The sequence below is a fragment of the Nyctibius grandis genome, chromosome 2, assembly GCF_013368605.1.
Source record: "Nyctibius grandis isolate bNycGra1 chromosome 2, bNycGra1.pri, whole genome shotgun sequence".
In the NCBI taxonomy this organism is placed as follows: Eukaryota; Metazoa; Chordata; class Aves; order Nyctibiiformes; family Nyctibiidae; genus Nyctibius; species Nyctibius grandis.
The window spans coordinates 10,365,911-10,388,648 of NC_090659.1; the positions used below are offsets into that span (position 1 = coordinate 10,365,911).

The following is a 22,738-nucleotide window of genomic DNA, read 5'->3' on the forward strand; positions in this document are numbered from 1 at the left end:
CATCTTTTACTTGTTATTGACAAGACACATCGCACAGAATAAATTCTGCATGAAGTATGGGTAACTTTATGGCAAAGAGAAAGGTAATGGGTTGCTAACTTTCTGTCTGTTTTTACATGATGTAAGGAGTCAAATCCTAATGTCTTCTTTCTTCAGTGACTGCGTTAGTTGAACTTCAAAGTGTTCTATAAAAAATTATTTTTGTTTTAAAGGTCTCAAGGATAGAAGTTGTTCTTTCCTTAAGTGGTTTATTATTTCAGCATCTTTTACAGTATATTCAGCACATACCACACATTTGTGACCCAAGGTGTGAAAGCAAACTGAAGTTAAAAAAAAAGACAGTGAAAATGCTTCCAGTACAGTGAACATTGCATGGAATTTAATAACAAAGTTTCACTTAACCCTGTTTTAATTCTTCTGACATTGAAGCTAATAGGATTTTTATTATGTACCTTAACGGCAATAGATTTAGAACACACATATGCATAAAGCACATATATAATTAGATATACATACAAAATACATATTTAGAATAATATCTAGAGAAACATATACCTATTTACCTTTTATAAATTCTACCATGGTTACCTAAAAGACTTAATTTCCCCTCATTTTTTGTGTTCAGTAATCCCTGAATGGTCATCTTCAGGTACTAGAATCATAAGCATTCAGATATTTCTGCACTAGCACAGGATTTAGAAACCCTTAGTTCCATTTTCTGTGACATTGTGTCACAGACTAGTATAGAACAAGCCAAGCCCTAGATTTAACTATATGCTAAATTTATTCTTGCTATTAGAATCCAAGAGCATAACAAAGGTGCTTCACCCTCATCTCCATTTTCCCCATCATACCTTACAACCCTGTGGCAAACCCCCAATGGTTTCACCTTCCATTCTAAATTAAACATGCTGTCATGTCAAAGTCTTTCCACATCTTCTTCCAAGATATTGATTGAATGTTTCAGAGCTAGATGTTTTGAAGTCTGCTAATTACTGTAGGTCAATCTCACCTTCACTGTGGGTAGTTTCTTACCTAAGGAAATTCTCAAGAGGGTAGCATTTGCATCCAAAGGTAAATAATAATGTGTTGTGCTTGAAAAATTCCTCCCAAAGCAGGAGGGTCATAGGAGGAGTATATTCTAATATGAACTCAATAGGGAGCAGAGAGGCAAGGCATGAGGAACAGATGACTGAAAGTATTGGCCCACATGAACACTGAAAGCAATATGTTAGAAAGGACTTTGAGTGTTATTGAGTTCATTCTAGATAAATCCACAATTACTTGATTTTTATAAAACACATTGAGTGATATCTTCAAATTCTATGATTCACACACTTTTTAAAGGAAAATCATGTAAATACAGAAATGTTTGAAAGGAAAAAAATACCAAACACCAAAAACATTTGAGTTATTAGTCGGATTCAAAACATCCCCTTTATTCTCAACCCAAAGAAGAGGGAGAGAATAATTAGTTTTGGACAGATGATCAGAAGGAATTGGAAATGAATAAATAAAAGGACTTTCATTTAGTGCATATTTTTCAAGAAATGCGAGTTAACAGCCTATAAAACAAGCTAGATTTTTTTTCTGTGCTAGCCCCATCAAGATAGCTAATGCTGTCGTCTATGCTGATTTTTTTTTAATGTGACTGACATGATTTTTTGACATTCTATTTACTGCTGGATGAAGGGGTTATTGAAGTCTGTGTAAATCAAACAGTTTGGACAATGCTGGCAGTATTTATAATGTTAGGCTCAGCAGATGTTTCAAATTTGCCTTCATTTGCATATATGTTTGAACATGCCTTTGCCTATGTAAATTAGGAAGACATTTAGCTCTGCTGTTCCTTTAAATTCATTCCTCTTCAGTAATTGGACTGAAGGTTTTAAATGGTTACAATTTGTTCAATAGTATTTCGGAGGCTTTTGATTTAAAATTTTGCTGAGAGCCCAACTACATCAAAAGTTTCTTACATAAGCAACTAAGGGCTTTTTCTCTCCTCAGCTTTCCTAAATCAAAGACGATGACTTTAGTGCATGTAAGCCTGAATTCATAGTTACTCAACAGTGTTTACCGCAGCCCTTGACAAAGTGTGGCCTGGGGGCCAGTTGTCCCTCAAAGATTTCTCCATTCTGAATCCATTCTAGGGAGCTGGACTCAATAATCCTTATGGGTCTCTTCCAACTTGAGATATACTATGATTGTATGACTTGTAGCGTACTCCTTCTTTAAAGAAACAAATTGTAACAAATTTGTTCATATCAGGTGACTGTTGCTCTGCAATTGTCCCATTAAGTCGGTAGGACTTACTTTCTTGTATAAGTGGTTGCTAATAAAAGCAAGTGATGCACAGTCAGAGTTTTAATTGGGAGGTCCAGCAACAGAAAACGTGATCTGAGTGATGCTGAAGCTGTGGCTGTTAGAGACTGATGTGTCTTTGCGCTGCCTCTCCTTTGTTTTATACCATTTAAAGTTAGTAGGCAAATTGTGGCTTTCAGTTAGGCTAACTTTGGTCTTCTGATAGCAGTGTGATTTATTTTTTCTTTTGGTATTTTTCTCTTTCAGAGCCTCCACAGTTTGTTGTAAAGCCTCGAGATCAGGTAGCTGCACTGGGGAGAACAGTGACTTTCCAGTGTGAAGCAACTGGAAACCCTCAGCCAGCCATCTTTTGGCGGAGAGAGGGAAGTCAGGTAAAACAGACTTCCTGTCCCTTCTTCCTGATAGTTTCCTGAAGAGATGATGTCACACGAAAGAAAAATATTTTAATTATTGTTTTTAAGATGTGAAAATTAGGTCTAGAGCTTGGAGATGCTGGATATTTCTTCTCTAAGTCACATGCATGCTAGGTGATGTCAACCTTCCTAGAAGGAATATCTGTGTTTTACTCAGTCACCCATTTTCTCCATGAATGTAAAAATAAATCTATGAAAAAACTAGAAACATTCCGTGTTTCACTCCTATGAATATCTTTTTCACCTAACAGGGAGAAATTTTAAAGACATTAAAAGATGAATATTGCTGAAGTTTGTTTGAACTCCTGAACACTCCCAGATTTTCAGAAAGTTTGGCTCTGGGTTCATGGTGCAGATGTTAGTTTGCCACATGTTTGTGTGCATCTGGCTAACTAAACCATTTCCGGTATTAATCTGCATCACCGCAGGGGCAGGACACTAGTTTGGGACTAAGGAGATTTACTTTCCCACTCAGTCAGTTGGCTGACAGGTCATACCTGAATAGGTCACTTTTTCTTCCAGCTTCCTTGTTTGAATGGGAGGGAAAATTATTTTCAGCTTCTTTGTAAAGGATCTATCTTGAAAGCCAGTGGGTGAAACACTATATAGCACAGCAAGAGAATCACAGTTTTCTTTCAGAGTCATGTTTTGAAGGAGGGACGTGACACAAAGTATTCTTTATTGGAGGGAAAGAAGGAATATGGGACTCTGGTATTCCTGTGAATGAAGGAATGAATGGTGCAAAAGCATATGACCGGGTTCTTTGTGTTACAAAACAATAGGCCAGAGAAATTGAGAATGCTTAGAGATTGACTCCTTTACTTCATTTGCAACGTTTCTGTCTAAATACCTAAGGACAACTATACTAGTAACCAAATTTAAGTGATGATCTTCAGTGGTATAAGTATGCTTCTATACTATGTTTGTATTTTGTATGACCTGGCTATTTTTTTTTTGCCAAGTATTGTCTAGTACATTATTTTTCTGGCTCATTTTTGACTCTGCTGAGTCAATGCTGTTATGAACAAGGGAACTGGAGAAGGAGGTCAATGAATAGGGTTTGCTAATGCTGAAGTAGCAGGTGTTGTGTCCCATTCCTTTGGATGCTTTTTGGAAATGCAAAATGTAGTTAGGCAACAGAGAGAAAAATTAGCCTCTGTGACCTTGGAGTATTCTCATTCACAAATTGTTCAGCCAGAGGTAGAAATTTAGAAAGCATATTTGATGTAACAGACTTCTGCTATTATTGTTGCAGTTCTGACTTTTGACCACTGCTGTTAAAATACCATGTGCTTCATACCAAAACTATTATGTAGAAACTGGCATAGGATTTAATTCTATATTATAAGGCTCCTTATAGAACTCAAAACACTATGATTAGAAAGACCTAAACAGCATCTCTTCTTTAAAAAACTACTCCATTCTTAGGAAGTTGAAAGTTAAAATACAAATAAGTAAACCAACATCTACATTTAAATGAAATAAATAGAATGCCCTGGAGTAAGTTCTAAAAAAGGGTGTTAGAGCAAATTATTTAGGTTTACCACAGTTGCTTGCGCCGTTATGGTATCTATATATATCAGATCTTTGCTAGTGCCTGTTAAACTTTGTGTAAAGCCCAACATTGACCACTGAGGATGTTAGAGCAATCCCAAAAGACTTTTGCACAAGTATATGTGCATATCTGCACCTATTTTCACAGAATCACAGAATCACAGAATGTTAGGGATTGGAAGGGACCTCGAAAGATCATCTAGTCCAATCCCCCTGCCGGAGCAGGATTGCCTAGACCATATCACACAGGAACGCGTCCAGGCGGGTTTTGAATGTCTCCAGAGAAGGAGACTCCACAACCTCTCTGGGCAGCCTGTTCCAGTGTTCGGTCACCCTCACCGTAAAGAAGTTTTTCCTCAAATTTAAGTGGAACCTCCTGTGTTCCAGCTTGCACCCATTGCCCCTTGTCCTGTCAAGGGATGTCACTGAGAAGAGCCTGGCTCCATCCTCATGACACTTGCCCTTTACATATTTATAAACATTAATGAGGTCACCCCTCAGTCTCCTCTTCTCTAAGCTAAAGAGACCCAGCTCCCTCAGCCTCTCCTCATAAGGGAGATGTTCCACCCCCTTAATCATCTTCGTGGCTCTGCGCTGGACTCTCTCTAGCAGTTCCCTGTCCTTCTTGAACTGAGGGGCCCAGAACTGGACACAATACTCCAGATGCGGCCTCACCAGGGCAGAGTAGAGGGGGAGGAGAACCTCTCTTGACCTGCTGACCACACCCCTTCTAATACACCCCAGGATGCCATTGGCCTTCTTGGCCACAAGGGCACACTGCTGGCTCATGGTCATCCTGTTGTCCACTAGGACCCCCAGGTCCCTTTCCCCTACGCTTGTCTCCAACAGGTCTGCCCCCAACTTGTACTGGTACATGGGGTTGTTCTTGCCCATATGCAGGACTCTACACTTGCCCTTGTTATATTTCATTAAATTTCTCCCCGCCCAACTCTCCAGCCTGTCCAGGTCCCTCTGAATGGCTGCGCAGCCTTCCGGCGCGTCAGCCGCTCCTCCCAGTTTTGTGTCATCAGTGAACTTGCTGACAGCGCACTCTAATCCCTCATCCAAGTCATTAATGAATATATTGAATAGAACTGGTCCCAGAACTGACCCTTGCGGGTCTCCGCTAGACACAGACCTCCAACTGGACTCAGTGCCATTGACCACCACTCTCTGGCTTCTTTCCTTCAGCCAGTTCACAATCCACCTCACTACCCGATCATCCAGACCACACTTCCCCAGTTTAGCTGCGAGGATGCTGTGGGAGACCGTGTCAAACGCTTTACTGAAGTCGAGATAGACCACATCCACAGCTTTACCATCATCTATCCACCGGGTAACATCCTCATAAAAGGCTATCAAGTTGGTTGAGCATGACTTCCCGTTGGTGAAGCCATGCTGAGTGCCCCTAATGATCCCCCTATCCTTGATGTGCCTAGAGACAGCACCAAGAACAAGTTGTTCCATTACCTTTCCGGGGATGGAGGTGAGGCTGACCGGTCTATAGTTACCCGGGTCCTCCTTCTTGCCCTTTTTGAAGACTGGAGTGACATTCGCTTTTCTCCAGTCCTCAGGCACCTCTCCCGTTGCCCACGACTTAGCAAAGATGACGGAGAGTGGCCTAGCAATGACTTCCGCCAGCTCCCTCAGCACCCGCGGGTGCATCCCATCAGGGCCCATGGATTTATGGACGTCCAGGTTGCTTAATTGGTCCCTGACCCAGCCCTCATCAACCAAGACAGATTCCTCCTCTATCCTGACTTCTTCTGAGGCCTCAGGGGTCCGGGGCTCCTCAGGACAGCCTCCAGCAGTATAGACAGAGGCAAAGAAGGCATTCAGTAACTCCGCCTTCTTTTTATCCTCTGTCTCCAGGGCCCCCACCTCATTCATCAGTGGGCCTACATTGCCTCTAGTGTTGGCTTTACCTGCAATGTATTTGAAGAAGCCCTTTCTGTTGTCCTTGACCTCTCTTGCAAGGTTTAATTCCAAGGAGGCCTTAGCTTTCCTAGTTGCCTCCCTACATCCTCTGACAACAGACTTATATTCCTCCCAAGTGGCCAGCCCCTCCTTCCACGATCTGTACACCCTCTTCTTCCACTCGAGTTTGCCCAGCAGTTCCCTGTTCAACCATGCAGGTCTCCTGGTACCCTTCCTTGACTTCCTACCTGTTGGGATGCTCTGATCTTGAGCTCGGAAGAAGCAGTCCTTGAATGCTAACCAACTATCTTGGGCCCCCTTACCTTCTAGTACCCTGTCCCATGGGATTTCCCCTAGCAATTGCTTGAAAAGGCCAAAGTTGGCCCTCCTGAAGTTCAGGGTTGTGATTCTGCTAGCTATTCTGTTCCTGCCACATGAAAATGGAATGAAAAATGCCAATGAAAATGGAATGAAAAAATGCCAGCATTTTTTATCATAAAAAATCCTGTAAAAGCTATTCACATTGTGATATAGACATGCTTAAGATAGGAAGAGCAGTATGTTTTATGTATAATGTGAAAAGATGAATATGTTCATACATATTAAACTTAAGACTATTGATGTTTGAATTTATTTAACCCGTTTTTTCCCACTTTCTTTCCTGTACATCTTGTAGAATCTGCTTTTCTCATACCAGCCCCCTCAGTCATCCAGCCGATTTTCAGTTTCCCAGACAGGTGACCTCACTATCACCAACGTCCAGAGATCTGATGTTGGGTACTATATCTGCCAGACTTTAAATGTTGCAGGAAGTATCATAACAAAAGCCTACTTGGAAGTTACTGATGGTAATGATACCTTTATTTTATCATTCCCAAGTTTTTATTTTTATTTGAAGACAGCAGTGGGATGACGTGACAATACTTTGGTATCTGCTTTGCGTAAATGCGTATTGCATGTGTCTTTGAACATAAAAATCCTGTTTTGGCAATCTCTGTCAAGGGTTTAAAATTTTGGATATTGTGTAACACATTGTTCAATTTTGTGTTTGGTAAGTATACTTCAGTTTATGGATTTTTGTCAGATCTGTTAATTTATCTGACTGTTTTTTAGCTTTCCCCACTAGGTTTAGGTTGCTTTCAGATTGCTTGCTGCCTAGCTCTTTATCCCTGTTTACTGTGTGTCCATTTGCTTAGCATCTCCATTTACCTGTTTTTTTCCTGTTTTTTTAATATTGCAATATAGCAAGGGAAAAAAGCTTCAAACTGTATGGAAGTCAGTAGAATAACGTATAAATGAATATTTATTATCATACATTCCTTTTAAGGAGCAGTTGGGACAAAATTTAAGATGAAAAAGCTAGAAGGAGCATGACTGCAGGCAGTAATATATGCTGGTTTGAGGCCAACTTGCCAATTACCAGAAATACTTCATATTTTTAATAGCAAAGATACCCAGGAAAAGTAATAATCTTAGTACTTAAGGAAAAAAAAAGAAGATAAGTGCAATCTGTGGAGAGATTTTGAGGGGGGAAGCTGTTGTCAGAGAATAGTTTCCATAAACAAGGCCTTTGCCCTATAGAAAGCATAGAAATAATACAGTGCTAAAAACGTGGCGTGAACCTGGAGAATAAAATTGTTTATTTACACCTACTGGATTGAGATGGTTTGGAGGAATAGAACTGAATCCTTTCTGGTTTCTCACAAGTGGTAAGCCACATTTCTTAATCCACTTTTATTTGTTTACCGTTGGGGAGAATGCTATGGCAAGGTGAGTAAAAAAATTTTTTAAAGTTAAGGTAAGGACCTTAACCTTAAGTGTTTTTCTCTTAATGACCTACGCCATCTGAACTTGGAAAAAATCAGTTTCATTTAAATATATTTCCTATACTGTGATTATAAGGTCTGGATTGATTTGATGGATAGTTGTTTTGTACAGTGTCTTGGGGCAGTAATTTTTTTTGTACTTTTATAAAAGTGAAGGCAGGATATGTGGAATGATACCCTTGTATTCCTAAAAGTAATTGAAGTTGCCATCAACCTCAGCGGCACTTAACATTGCCACGGATTTTAGCGTGCTCTGTAGAGCAGGGATCAGGCAGCCCCTTACCATTGACAACTGCAAAGCTCTTACAAACTTGTCAAAGCTAAATACAAACTTATAAATGAGCTTATTTTGACTGTCTCAGTCAAGTCAAAATAAGCTCATTTTGACTTTTTTGAAACTCAAAGTCAAAATCTTCAGAGAAGGATACTAATGGCCTCACAGTGCATTGCTGCACATTGCAACAGGTTGGGGCAAGAAGTGAAGGATAAATTATGCGGTTGAAAACACAGAGTGTCATTTGAACATGCAAATGAAATTATGGGAGTTGGAATTTAGCCAGAAAGAGCAGTACTAACACCCTGTCTGTTGTTACGAAAAGTAATTTAGAAATATCTGAAGTTCACAAATTATCAGAATTTCGGCTTTATATTTCAGCTACCAATCCAGTTTTTAAGTTACGTGAGCTCCTATGACACTGCTGGACAGATTTATGTCATTTAAAGTCGTGGCTGTTTTCAGGTCGTCAGTCCATGTCATGTTAGATGGTACAGGCAGAGGAAGTCACTGAAATGCAGTAAGATAGCTTTTACCTTTTTCTCTGATTATCCATTGGATAATGGGAAAAAAACCTCATGTAGACAATCATTCTTTTTTTCTGTGAATACTGAGACTGCTTTATACCTTTCTGTGTGCAAGTATTAAATAACCTATCAATAACATTTAATTTTCATTGTGTGAAAGATGCATTAAAATTGATGCAAACACACTGTGGGATTCTCTGTGTGACTTTGAAGTCATATTTACAGATTAAGTCATCATAGAACTAAAAGTCACAAACTACTGGAAAACTATTTCTTAGGTGAAAATTTTTAATATGGTCCTATTCATTAGCTTTGTGTTTACTTTACCCTTCTGCTAGGCATCTCCCAATTAGGAAGCAGCACCAAGATGAGCTGATGGTACACAATCAATTTTTTTTTAGGAAGTACCTATTTGCTGGGTTATTCCCCTGCCTGCCTACCTCCTTTTTCTCTGTCTTTGAATGCTTGAAGTATGAATTCTGTTATACAGGCCTGCTGCATGGTAAATGATGAACCAGGTGAAATCTGTGCCTTGACAAAGAATTTGGGAAGTCCTTTCTCATTCCGTTACCATTTTATAAAGACACTGGAATTAGAGAATAGCTAGCAGATACCACTGTGTAATATGTCATGCTGCTTTACTTTCTGAAGGTACTATGTTGTGTTATCATTTTAAAATTCTGCAGTTGTGCATCATTATGATGCACCCTGCCCTGAATAATGCGTGCCCCCAACTTTAATTACTTGTTTAATTATCTTTAGTTTGTTTCGAAGCCTCAAGCAACTACTGTTGCTTAGATGATTAGAAAACTGCTTCCAGTTGCAGAAATCTCTTTCCTGTTGTTTCTTCTGGCAGTGATTGCAGACCGGCCTCCCCCTGTCATTCGACAGGGTCCTGTGAATCAGACTGTAGCCGTAGATGGTACTTTAGTACTGAACTGCGTGGCCACAGGCACTTCAATGCCCACTATCCTCTGGAAAAAGGATGGGATCCTCATTTCTACCCAGGACTCTCGCATCAAGCAGTTGGAGACAGGAGCGTTACAGATCCGATATGCCAAGGTAGCTTGAAATGGCAAACAAGTTTTCTTGTTGTTTGTTTCATTTCATTTTTTCACCTCTAGGCACTTTTGATGTAGTAAATCCTACATTTAGAATTAATGAAATGTTAAATAATTGTATTAAAATATTTGATACTTCATGCTTTCAGCTAGTTCATTCTTTATGCTTAACACCTTGGCTTATTCTGCCTAGGGCACATTATTTCAGATTTCATAAGGAAAAATGCTTTTAAGAGGTTTTAATTAAGGGAATTATTTGGTACTTAAAACATGAAGGGGAAAGCAAAACTTGTATATCAGTAAGACGAATCCTTAAATTATTTGGGCTCTAGCACTAATAGATTAAAATGATCTAATTATTTCAAATGTTTATAAAGAAGACCTTTGTTTAGCATACTGCAGTAATACAGCCATGTACACAGCTTTTTCAAAACAGTTTTTAAAGTTTAAACATATTCACTCAACACTGTAAACATCGCTTAAAATGGTTACCCACCTGTCAAATACCTGGCCTCCTTAGGGAATTATAGCAAGTACCTGGTCAGTGTTGCTGGTCATGCCTCGCACGCTGTAAAATGTTTTAAAATATTGTTTAAGTTTTGGTGTACTGGATATTCTCTTCTATCTTTTCTATGGTTTGAAAAGTAGTAATTTTTAAACATTAGGCTGAATACATCACTTTACTGTGTTCCCTAGAGTTGCCCTGTTACCAATTACAAGTTACACTGGCTTAGAGTTTGAACCTCTGATTTTTGAGCACTTCCGTTCAGCTCATCTGCTGAGGCTAGGAGCTTAGGAGGATAGCATTTCTTTTTGGGGGGAAAAGGAAACTCTTTTGAAATGTGATTAAATCACATATGGACAAATAATCCAGCATTCAGAACTGGATGAGAATAGCATATGGAGATTCTTTCCTGGGTCTGCTGTAGAGTGAAATTTATACTAACACAGGGAACCCCATAGGTACAAGGCCCTGTGCAATCTTTAAGCTTTGTTTTGGAGATGACATGCTCTCCAGTGCTGCAGTCCAGACAAATCCACAGGCGTTATTTAGGCAGAAGGTTGGCAGTTGCATGGGGTCTTGTCATCTGAGTTCCTTCTCAATTTATTTGTTAGGACCTCTGCAGAGTAAGGCATAAATGCTGCAAGAACTGGCCTTCAGTTTGTTTGTTACAGAATAGGTAACATTAAATTAGAATCTGCAGCTTTTCCGTTTCTTTAATGAATGCTTAGAAGTAAGTATCTGTTTTCATTTTGCAGCACACAAAATCATACCTTCTAGCGGAAGAAGTTTCTGGTTCGAAGTCTTTGCAGCCTAATATGTTTATACATATTCATGGGGGAACATAGAGAGCTGTAATTACTTTTCTAGCCCACTGAGTGCCTGATTGTTTCAAATATTTATTCTTCTCTTTTCCCACTCAGCTGGGCGACACTGGTCGGTACACCTGCATTGCTTCAACCCCAAGTGGCGAAGCTACATGGAGTGCATACATAGAGGTCCAAGGTAAATCAATTAGTGTTTCTCCGCATGGAGAAAATACATAGAGGAAAATCAGAAATTGAAATGCAGAAGTTATCTGTCTCTGTCATAAATTACCATTGCAGATGTGAACAGTATTTAGCTTACAGCTGCTTCCTGTCTGTACTCAGCATTTCTCTCTCCTTTCTTAGAGTTTGGAGTCCCAGTGCAGCCACCAAGACCCACTGACCCAAATTTAATTCCTAGTGCTCCATCAAAACCCGAGGTTACAGATGTCAGCAGAAATACAGTGACTTTGTCATGGCAACCTAATTTGAATTCAGGTGCAACACCAACCTCTTACATAATTGAGGCCTTCAGGTATATGAGTCTCATGTGACCTTGCTGTACTTATGCTTATATATAATATGTTGTTAAAGAAGCACGTGCTAACCTGCTGTTGTGTGTGTTTTATCCTTAGCCATGCATCTGGTAGCAGCTGGCAAACTGTAGCTGAAAATGTGAAAACAGAGAGTTTTGCAGTTAAAGGGCTAAAACCTAATGCAATTTATCTATTCCTTGTGAGGGCAGCTAATGCATATGGACTAAGTGACCCAAGCCAAATATCTGATCCAGTGAAAACTCAAGGTGAGTTTTTGATACTGAACGTTTTAGGTGTCCACAGTGGCTGTCACAAGTTGACTGAGCAAAACCAGATGCAGGAATTCTGCTAGCTTTCGTCTGTTTGTCTGTCCTGGCTGTAATATATGCTAGATCGTAAAATACAATGTTTAAACTTGCATTTCCCTATAACATCGATTCTAAAAGCTGCTTAGACAGCATCTTGCATTGCCTAAGGGAACCCTAGTATCTCTTATCCAAAGATAGTTACATCTTGCAGAATAGCTCTTGTTAGCAACAGAAGTAATCTCTGTTTTTTAAGTTATCACGCAAATCCTTAAATTCCTTAGAAATGATATTATTATGTCCAGTGAATCAAATGAGGCTTAAGACTGAGACATAAAGAGAAACAGCACATAATCTGGTTTGGTTTCTGCTACGTTAGGAAAGGGAAACATTTAAAATTTGAAGGAATCAGGGATCATGAGCCAGTAAATCAGAGGTTTTGGCAATATATTAAAAGTATTGCAATTGTACTACTATTAAAAGTGAAACAGTAGGGAAGAGAGACAATGCTTACAGATAGCCGGGTAGAAGAAAAGGCCAGATAGTAGTGGATGAAGGAGTAATTTGCTGACTCCAGCTATGACTGAAGTCCAGCTCTGGGCTGAATTCAGCTATGTAAAATTTAAAATAACTTTGTGTTCACTGTAGAAAATAAATGACACTTATGATGGTGTACAGGGAATAATGCACTGCAACTTTGCAGCATGCATTTTTCCAGTGGAAATACTTTGATTCTTAAGGGAACAACTGGGCATACTCTTTTTCAAAGTAAAAGTGATAGAGATCATCTTTCTTTTTTTTTTTCTGCTTTTCCTACTTACTGGAGAAATTGACCCATTGCCTTATTTTTTTTATATATATATATATATATATATAAAAATGAACATATACTTACTTATGCAAACAAAGAAACAAACATACAACAACAGGCACACATATGTTCATTTTTGAAAGGAAGTTCCTTAAAGGAGACAAAGCATTTTCGTTTCCTTACTTTTCATTTGTTCTAAAGTTGGTCTGAAAGCAAGTCATTCTCATCTCTCATGGGAAGAGACCAGTTTCACATTGCTGTCCTTTGTTATTATGCATTTTTCCTGATGGTGACAATTTCAGTGGATATATAGATGGCAGAGCCATGGCCACATGGCAAATAAGGTTTGCACAGGTTCCTAGGTCTGTTACAAAGGAGAGATTTAGTAGCCTAATTTAGTGATTTCTGTGTTCCTGGGAATAGGGCAACATGTGTTATTATGCAGACAGGCTGCAGTGTTCTGCACGAGTCCGTTTTTCATATAGTATGGTTTCATTCCTGGAGATGAGATGAGGTGTCAGGTCCGAATGTCCCAAATTAACTGATCGCTGTCCTGACTCTGACAGTGAATGAGGCAGAGTATTCTGTTCACTCACAGAACTGAATGGTTTATAATGGCATGGAAAAGCTTTGCTGTCCTCTGGGAATCTAGTAGAGCTGAAGACCTGAGAACTACACAAAGCCTGAGTGAAAATAACAACCAATATCTAAAATTTTCATCAACAGTAAAAAATGTAATCAAGTATCAAGTTCTTTAAAGCAGTTCCGCTCTCTTCCAATACTGTTTCAGTTTGGTGCAAGTTGTGGTCTAGCTTAGTAAGTTCAAAAATTTCCCGGTTCACTTTTGTCTAGAGGGTGGTATAGTCTTGTCCTAAATGCATGTCCAGACCAGGAACCTAACCTACCTTCATCTTTACACTTTACCAACATTAACAACAACATGCTTAGGTGATCTCACTGATGGTCCCTGTCTTGGAAGCTTGGAGGCAAAACAAGAAAACATACGTATTGTTGTAGAGCACAGATGTGCAAATGGCTGAGCCTATTAATAGTTTGATTCATATTGTTGATGACTCATCTTTTATGACTAGCAAAGAGAGAACTAATTATTCCACTGACTTTCCTCTTACATTCTAAGCAGGGTGAAATTTAGGCAACTCTCCAAACAGAAGCTTCTCTCTTTAATGCTTTCAAACTATGGGGGAAGGGAAATCCTCTGATAAATGGACTGTTTGGCAGAACATACTACATGTGGATACAGCAATGACTTTGTTGTTGTTGTTGTTATCAGTGTTCCTTGCTAAGAATCCAGATTTGTCACCCACTGACTACACGCTAACCTCAGTTTGCTTCTTTAACTTTGAGGAAATCCCATATTGTAAATATGTTGAGGAAACTGAATGATAAAAGTTAAAAGTGACATAGGCTTTGTATTTGCAAATGGGGCCTATATCTCTGGAAAGAAACTTGTCCTCATGCCTTGTCCTAATGCACTCTCACAAAGTTTTCATTATTATTTAGACAAGACCAAAAGCTGGTAAACTGAGAACATGACCACCATGAAAACCATGCTTTACAACTATTGCACTTGCATTTAATGCATGTCTTCTATATCAGCATCAACTGCGCTATCCAAACCTCAGCTTTCAAGATAATCTACACACCTGCAGTGACTTATTACAGTAGTTGTAGTTGTACATAAACGTATGCACAATTTCTGTGTAGTCTCTCTTTGGCACTTCTTGTAAGCAGACAGGTATGGAAATTTCCAAGTTCTTCAGAGAGCAGAACCCCTGAAGATTTCCCCATCTTGCCTAGTCACTAGAGGAGGTCAGACAGGGAAGTAGTAGACTACAGCAAAGTTTATGTAATGCATTACTCTGTATCTGGAATTAGATTAATTAAAAAAAAGAAAGAAATCACTGTACATACTTTACCTGAATTTCCCAGTCTATGATTTTTAGCCATAGTCAGCATAGTATTTGCTTAAAATGAAGTGATCAGAGACATATGAAATCAATACAGAAACTATGTTACTCTGCTGTCCATAGTGCATGTATATTTTAGACACTCTATTAGTGATTGCCCTATAAATTTTATACATGTCTGACAGTCATTCCAGTTCAGTTAAATATGCTTTCAAGGGCTCTGCGTGCAGAAAATATGTGTTTCTGTTGTACCATTGCGTATTTTGAGAGGAATTTGTCCCTTCATGCGTATGAACGATTCTTTTAGCTATAAGATAGACCAAATGTCAGAAAAGCCAAACAGCACTCAGCTGTGCTCTGCCTCCTGTTTACAGAAGTCACTTGCCATCAGAGAAGCTGCATCCACACGACTCATTTTTCTTTTATTCAGTCGCTACATTTCTTTTGTAATTAAAAACAGTAAGTTTGCCCATGAATTTATCTGAAGATACAGCTTCTGCTTTTGCCGTTCTTTATAGGTTTCCTGGTCTCTTGGAATTTGCAATGGGTAATAGAACGTTGTCTCCTCCCAGCAGGAAAGAATAAAGAGATGCTGCTGAATCATTTACCAAAGACATCTCTGGGTGTGGGAGTTTTTTTATGCAGCATTTCCCTCTGTTTCTCTCTGTCAAAGAAAGTGCAGTGCATTGATTTGGTAGTACCTAAGCATTGGTGGTTTGCTCAGGAAAATACTTCATGTAGTTTTTTCGTACATAATTGGCAAGTACGTAGGGTAAACTTTATTGGTGACAGCATCATATACTTTATGATATATTCATTTGTATTTACATATACTTATTTTCACAATCATATATACTTGTGAGAATGGAATCTTAAATTATTACAGATGTTCCACCAACAAGTCAAGGTGTGGATCACAAGCAGGTCCAGAGAGAACTAGGTGATGTGGTACTACATCTGCATAACCCTACTATCCTTTCTTCCTCTTCAATTGAAGTTCATTGGACTGTAAGTATAAATCTGTATCATGGAGGTGGTTATATATACTGCTGAATTGTACTGTTTGACTGCAGTGGAGTCACACTTTAAGAAGCTCTGTGGTTGGTATGCTTGCAAATGTTTTTCTCTGGAATAAGTGCTACTTGGGCTTTGTTCTCCTACTTCATTAAATTTTGTCCCACTTTCACCATTTTACATCTCCATAGAGAGTGCTGTTTGCAATATGATGAGAGTTTGAGAGTCCTGGAAGCTAAGGAACTGATCAAAGCCTTCTTAAGTCATTTCATTTGAAGCTTTTGCACTGCTTTCAGTAGGAAGTGTATCATTCTCCTAATGAGATATAACATGGGCACTTCTCTGTCAGTCACCAGTGGAGAGAAATACTGCATAATTCTGTTTGAAAGTGGTACCTCCATCCTACATACATACTGAGAAACACACTCAAACCCATATAGCTTCATCTGAACCTATCCTTTCCCACGGTGCTGTGAGTACGTGCAGATTAGGGAGAAGATGCAAAAAGGGCAAACGGTTTTCAGATGTTGTGTTGATGTTGATCTGGCAGGAGGAAGCAGGAAGTTGGCTGCATGGAGGATATAGCAGAGGAAGTAAGAGAGTAGGGAAACAATACTGTAGGAGTCCTGAAGCACGGGGAATGGTAACATACATGAAAAAGATTCAAGTCAGCTTACAAAGCTGAGGCCTTAGTGAGAGAAAGGATTAGAAATGGCTTTCTGTGGGAGGCGTTTGGCAAACAAGATGCAGAAATGAAGAGAAAGAACAACCCAGGAAACTGCAAGTACCAAGCAATGAGATAAGAAAATGTAATTCAGAGAAGAGCAGTTTTAAAATAGAATGCAGAATGAAGAAAAAATGAGGTATCACTATTCCAGGTGCAGGAGCTCCAAAGGGAGTGAGCTTTGAAGTCTTTTTAGGACTTCCATCTGAACACATCAATATATTGGCAGGGACAGTGTAGGAGAGCACAGGGTGTAGCCCCTGCCATGCCATGGCAGAACATTTTGAACAAGAACAAAAGGCATTTTGACTTTGCAGAAGAGCCCTAGCCCAATGGAGTCCTGGTCCGTGACCAGGGCTCCTCGGTGCTGCAAGAGCACAAATAATACCTGCTGTGTTGCACGGTAATTGCATTGTCACCTGCAGTATGGCCACCTGCAGCAGGCAATCTCCTGTTTTAACTAATAACATGAAAACATCTTTAAGGTTCCTAGCACGATTTTGACCTTTACTTACAGAACAACCTTTTCCAGACAGGCAGTTTTTGTCAGTCTCTTGGGTGGGCTGTGGCTTCTCTGTAATTTCAAAAATAAGCATTACCTCAGTTCCAGCTAACACAACATGCATTCTTTAAGTGATTATTAAAAATGAAACGTGTTGCTTTTTGGAGTAAAATTGCAAGCAAACACTTTTATTATATCACTGTATGAGATTTTGGAAAAGAGGGAAAAACTGATGCACTTTTAAAAATTTTTGTTATTGTTACTGGACTTTCTTATCCATCAGAAATTGAAACTGGTAGTTAAAAGATAGTGAATGCTCCACGAGAGATCACTTCTATAGGATGGCTTTCTGTTTCCGCTATAGCCAAACAGATTGAGTCCCACCCTTGTTTACGTTAAGATCTCTTTCTCCATACACATGATATAAAACAACCTTGGTCTAAAAAGCACTCAGAACCACTGGGTATCATTTTGATCTGCTTTTCCAAGTCTCATCTGTGTTACCATACTGAGTTTTATGAGCCTCTTCAGAGCCCTCTCAAAACAGCCCTTTCCCTCCAGCAGAGGAGCCTCCCGCTGAGCGGGTGGACATGGAGGAAGTGCTTGGACAAACCTGCCCTCTGACAGAGCCCAGCCTCATCACAGCGATGGAGATAGTGCCAGCTGGCTGCCCTTTCAATTGGCTTTCTCCAGAAGGAAGCAGGCAGGAAGTGGTGCTCATTTCATGGATTTTGGGAGGCTTCCACACCTCGGGAGAGTTGGCAGGCTCTCTCTTTGATCTCTGTATTCATTACCTTGAGTTGTGGAGCTGTAGATCCCCAGCGCTCGCCCTCTCCCCTTTCCCTGTGTGTGCCCTGCCCTGCCGGGCAGATTCGGGTGGGCAGAAGTCTGGCCTGTGCTGAGCTCCATCACTCCACGGATGTAAAGGCTGTTCATTTCACAGAGCTGGGGCATATTATACAACTCCGTTATCCCCCTTTAATGCCTTCATAAATCCACGGAAGTCAGCACAGTTCTACCAGCATCAAACAGATTAATGCACTGGTGAATCAGGCCTGTAATGTGCTGTAATGCAAGGAGCCTTCATCTGCTTTGGCAGTGTTGTTTGCTTTGAATAAAGTGAATGGACAGTCCAAGGGCCATGCATAGTGTCACAGACATTGTTCCTGGTTCATATTTGTTAAAGGATGTGTTGTGTGTTCTGCTGTCTTGCCAGGTGGACCAGCAATCCCAGTATATTCAAGGATATAAAATTCTGTACCGGCCTACGTCAGCATCCTATGGAGAGTCAGAGTGGTTAATCTTTGAAGTGAGGACTCCAACAAAAAACAGCGTTATCATTCCTGAGCTGAAGAAAGGTGTAAACTACGAAATCAAGGCCCGCCCTTTTTTTAATGAGTTTCAGGGAGCAGATAGTGAAGTGAAATTTGCAAAGACCCTGGAAGAAGGCAAGTAGGAGCCAGACTGTCTTCATCTTGCCTTTTTGAAGTTGTAGTCTGGCCTGCTTTCCTCTGATATGTTCATAATTTGATTTTGTTTGAAGTGCGTGCTGTTTGAGAACAGCTATCTGCGGCAGAGGAGACTGTGTTGGACTGATCATTATGTGAATTGTTTGGTGACACAGAAGTAAATATTCAGAACCACACGCGAGAGACAGAGAGAGAGGGATGTGCAAAAATCTCCTCCAGCACACAATGGGAAATGCGCTTTTTATCTTCCCTGCAGTGTGCACTCCTCCCTGCTGAGTTCATGGTCTGGTCACAAGTGACTTCTGTCAGATTCAAGCACTTGCTAATCACTATCTTGAGTAGATAGCAGACACCACAGGAATCATCAAAAGCGCTGTAGCTGAGGGAATGGAAACCACATTTTTAGAAGGCTTTTATATCTGGATCAATCAGTAAGACAAAATGAAAAGATGAATGAGGGCAACAGATATAGAGGACTAAATTATATATTTCCATCTCATACATGTGCTAAAAAGAGAAGGTTCCTGAAGCTCTTCCTTTTGTGGCTGCTCAGGCATAATCAATATGCAAGATGGCCAGTGCCTCTGAATAGGGATTTTGGTGCCTCTGTTGGGATGTGCAACCTTTCCCCTTCTCTCTTCCTTCTCCAGTATAAATGCCACATAGCTCTGGTATATTGCTGTGAGTGGTTCAAGAGGTGTGTTTAACTGCGTTCAACCTAAGCATCATATAAACATCCAGTTTTTAGAAAGACTATTTAAAATGCAAAACATAAATCATTATTATAAATGTGTTAATATTAACGCATTCTGTCCTGATTTTAATAAGTTTTGTATTACTCATTTACACACTAGAGGAACTGAGGTTTAGCATTCTATTGGGGTCAATTTATAGACTTTAGTTTTCAAAACTGTTGATCCTGGGTGAGACGATTTGAGACCAATGAGGAATTCAGTGCTCAGGACTGTGACATTCAGGTAATGGGTATCTGAGTTTGAAGAGTCTGGTGACCAGTGTGACTTTTCCTGTCCTGCACAGTGAGACCGTAGCAGAACTCAGGAGCCTGCTTGCAGCTTCACATCACTTACTTTCTGTATCATTTTATCTTGTGGGCAAGAACTGCCCGCAACGAAGGGTGAGGCATAAAAGCATGCATTTGTGTAACCCAGAAACCATCTTGCTCTTGAAAAAGCTCACTTCCACATGTGATGAACTTAACCATTTAATCCTTCTTTCCAAACAAACAGCTCCTAGTGCTCCACCTCAGAGTGTTTCAGTAACTAAGAACGATGGGAACGGGACGGCAATTGTGGTCACCTGGCAGCCGCCCCCCGAGGACAACCAGAACGGGATGGTTCAAGAATATAAGGTACTGCTGGCATACCTTGATGCCCTGGCAGAGGGAGTCTTGGCCGGGTAGTGACAGCTGAGGTTGTTCGTGGATGCTTGGCTCCATCTACTGGTTAGTCACAGCAAATGAGGTAGAAAATCACTTCTTTCAGTCAAACTCCATATTTAGTAATTCTCTCTAGATGGTAGAAAGCAATTAAAACACCCTCCATAAATGAAAGCAAAGGGTCAACACTCTTAATTAAAACAGCTACCTTCGTGCTTTCATTACAAACTGAGAAATGCACACACAAGTAGAGAGGGAACCATACCTGGTTGAGAACCGTTTTGTCACTCAAAGACATTGGCCAGGTAATAAATATAAACAGGCTTCATGAGTTGAAAAGCTCAGGGATACTAATTAACAGTGTTAAGATCTGAGTAAATTACGCATAACTGTGTAGTTAAAACAAATGGAAAACTTTCAAGTAAAGAATGTGCTTGTGTAATACTAAACGTATTTAGTGTATAGAAATATTTCTTTTCTTTTGAACAAGCACATCTCTCATTATGCTATTTAATTTTTAACAAATTGTAAGTACATTATAAAATATTTATTATTTAATGTTCACTTAGCAACATACACTGTATTTATTTTCAGTTCAAATTGTTTTGGGATAATTTACATAACAAAGTAAATGGAGCTTATTTTTCCTATGGAAGCTGCAAACGTTTTAAATGTCTAGTTGTGGATATCAAGTAAGCTTTATAGCCACAGAGAGGCAGGATCTTTGGTTTCAGTCTCCTGCAAATGCATGTTGTTGAGAAAATTTTTAAAATGAGAATGTCTTGGCTATTTTTTCAGGTTAAAACACTGTGCTGTTGACATACATTCCTAGCCATCAAAACTCATTCTGCTTTTTTTTTTTCCTCAGTAAGAAAGGGAAAGAGAAGAGAACACTAAGCTTCATGGTCAATTTAGAATAATAAAATGCCTTTCAGAACCTGGTCAACTGGTAAAAAAATAGCTTACGGCTTAGTTTCAGATATATAATGTAATTGGAAAAAAAATACTTGCAAAGTTATTTTATTTAAAGACAGACCTTGAGCTGAAGAGGTTGAATTATTTACATCAAGAAACTGCATGAGAGGAATGTTGAGATTGTAAGGACGAAACAATAAAAATCAGGAAATTCACATTTCCCAGTGGATATAATACCTAACGTACGTCCTAGCATTCAGAGGTAATAGGCTATCAGGTGTAGGAGCAAGCGTCATGTAGTGCTTGTGTAGCAGTAGATGGCACACTGGCACGTTTCACATCATTTATTGTGTGGATGCCGTTATTTTCCTTTGTGCTTTTCACCACGGACAGAAACAGACAAAATGAATATATATGTAATTGCTATATGTAATTAGTATTTTTGTCTAAAAACTGAATAAATGCAGAACCAGTGATGTAAGATTAAGAACTAATAACAAGAAAAAACCAAATATAAGTCTTGTAAAATTTTCTCTTTTTTCTTTCCTCTTTGTTTTTCTATATCCTATGTTTTCTCCCAGAAGAAAAGGTACATATATGTGGGGGAATTCTTTGTTTTCTCAGCAACTTGCATCTAAAGCAAGAGTATACCTACTGTAGTTAAAGGATAAAATAAATTGGAATGAAGATACCATCTTAATTGAAGAAGTGTTAGTAGCACACACAAAAAGCCAGAAATTCAAATCACAGCAGAAGTCATTCCCTCCTTCCCCAGCATGAAGTTAGAAATTCTCTTGTTATACTAATTCTTTCTTCAATTATATGTCTATTATAATGTGAATTCCTCCTTCCTTCATGACATTGTAAAAGTTCGTTTTCACTTGCCTGTTTAGGTATACAATCAAATATAGTATGGCAAGTACTGAACAACCTGATGGTTAACCTAACATTCTTGTTCTGTGAATTTCTCCATGTATGTGAGCACCTGAGATCAAAACATGTTTATGAATTAGAAGTGCATAGTTACAAGTACATAATAAATTGGGTTTTATTGTTTGCACATACACCATTGTACAAGGTGGCAGTAACAATTTCTGTGAAAATGGCGTAAGTGAAAATGTAGATTTAAATCTTTTGTTCCTCACTTCATTGAGTTCTTATTTACATAAGAGCATTTTCATGGACCATCCTTTAGGATTTAAGAGCAGTATTACTAATATTACTAATAATTATGCTACTACTACTGACTGAAACAGTCTCTACTTAGTATCAGAATATAAAAAGGAGATTCTCTTCTCTTCATGTGCTCTGACCTGCTCTGCAGCAGCAGTTACGTATGTGCTGCATTGGGATTCTATTACAAAGGAGCTGAAAATACATTTCAGATCCTCACAGTGTCCCACTACCCTTGTTTCAATCCTTGGCATCCAGAAAGGAAAAAGAATCTTACAATGTCCTGAAAGTGAAATAAAATTTCCAGTGTCCAGGCGGAAAGGGCTCTGCAGAAAGGGCCCTAGCAATTGTTGTATGCGTGAAACTCTAGCTCACTCACGTGGCAATCTCTACAGTGGCAGAATTGCACAAGGGATTAAGAGCAGCTATCTGGTACTAAATCTTTTAGGAGCTCCATGTGTCAAAAGCAAAATCTTCCCTCCTGTGTATAGTCAGCACAGGTTCAGAAATGCTGCTGTTCTCAGGAAAGTTTGCTTCTTTACAGATAGAGTACTGAATTTAACTAATGTAACTTTCTGGATAAATATTAATTGTAGAGCAGTATATTTGTGGAAAGGGAATAAAAAGGAAACCAACACAGCTTCGTCATTTTTTTCACAGATCTAGATTAGCTGCTGTTTCACCTTTAATAGCAGTTGGGAGTTCAACCATAATCTTAAAAGCATTTGCCACATCAATGGCGCAGCCTAAAGAGATACAAATA

At 39.3% G+C, this 22,738-nt stretch overlaps 1 protein-coding gene across 1 annotated transcript in view; it reads left to right on the forward strand.

Annotated features, from left to right (window-relative positions):
* The window catches only part of ROBO1 (roundabout guidance receptor 1), a 552,781-nt gene that overhangs the window by 483,216 nt on the left and 46,827 nt on the right, over window positions 1–22,738 (forward strand). The window contains exons 8-16 of the mRNA XM_068417582.1: window positions 2,569–2,693; window positions 6,883–7,054; window positions 9,690–9,895; window positions 11,320–11,401; window positions 11,569–11,737; window positions 11,838–12,004; window positions 15,669–15,790; window positions 18,239–18,470; window positions 19,739–19,860. Of these exons, the coding sequence (XP_068273683.1) occupies window positions 2,569–2,693; window positions 6,883–7,054; window positions 9,690–9,895; window positions 11,320–11,401; window positions 11,569–11,737; window positions 11,838–12,004; window positions 15,669–15,790; window positions 18,239–18,470; window positions 19,739–19,860 (1,397 nt within the window). The remainder of the gene's footprint in view (window positions 1–2,568; window positions 2,694–6,882; window positions 7,055–9,689; window positions 9,896–11,319; window positions 11,402–11,568; window positions 11,738–11,837; window positions 12,005–15,668; window positions 15,791–18,238; window positions 18,471–19,738; window positions 19,861–22,738) is intronic.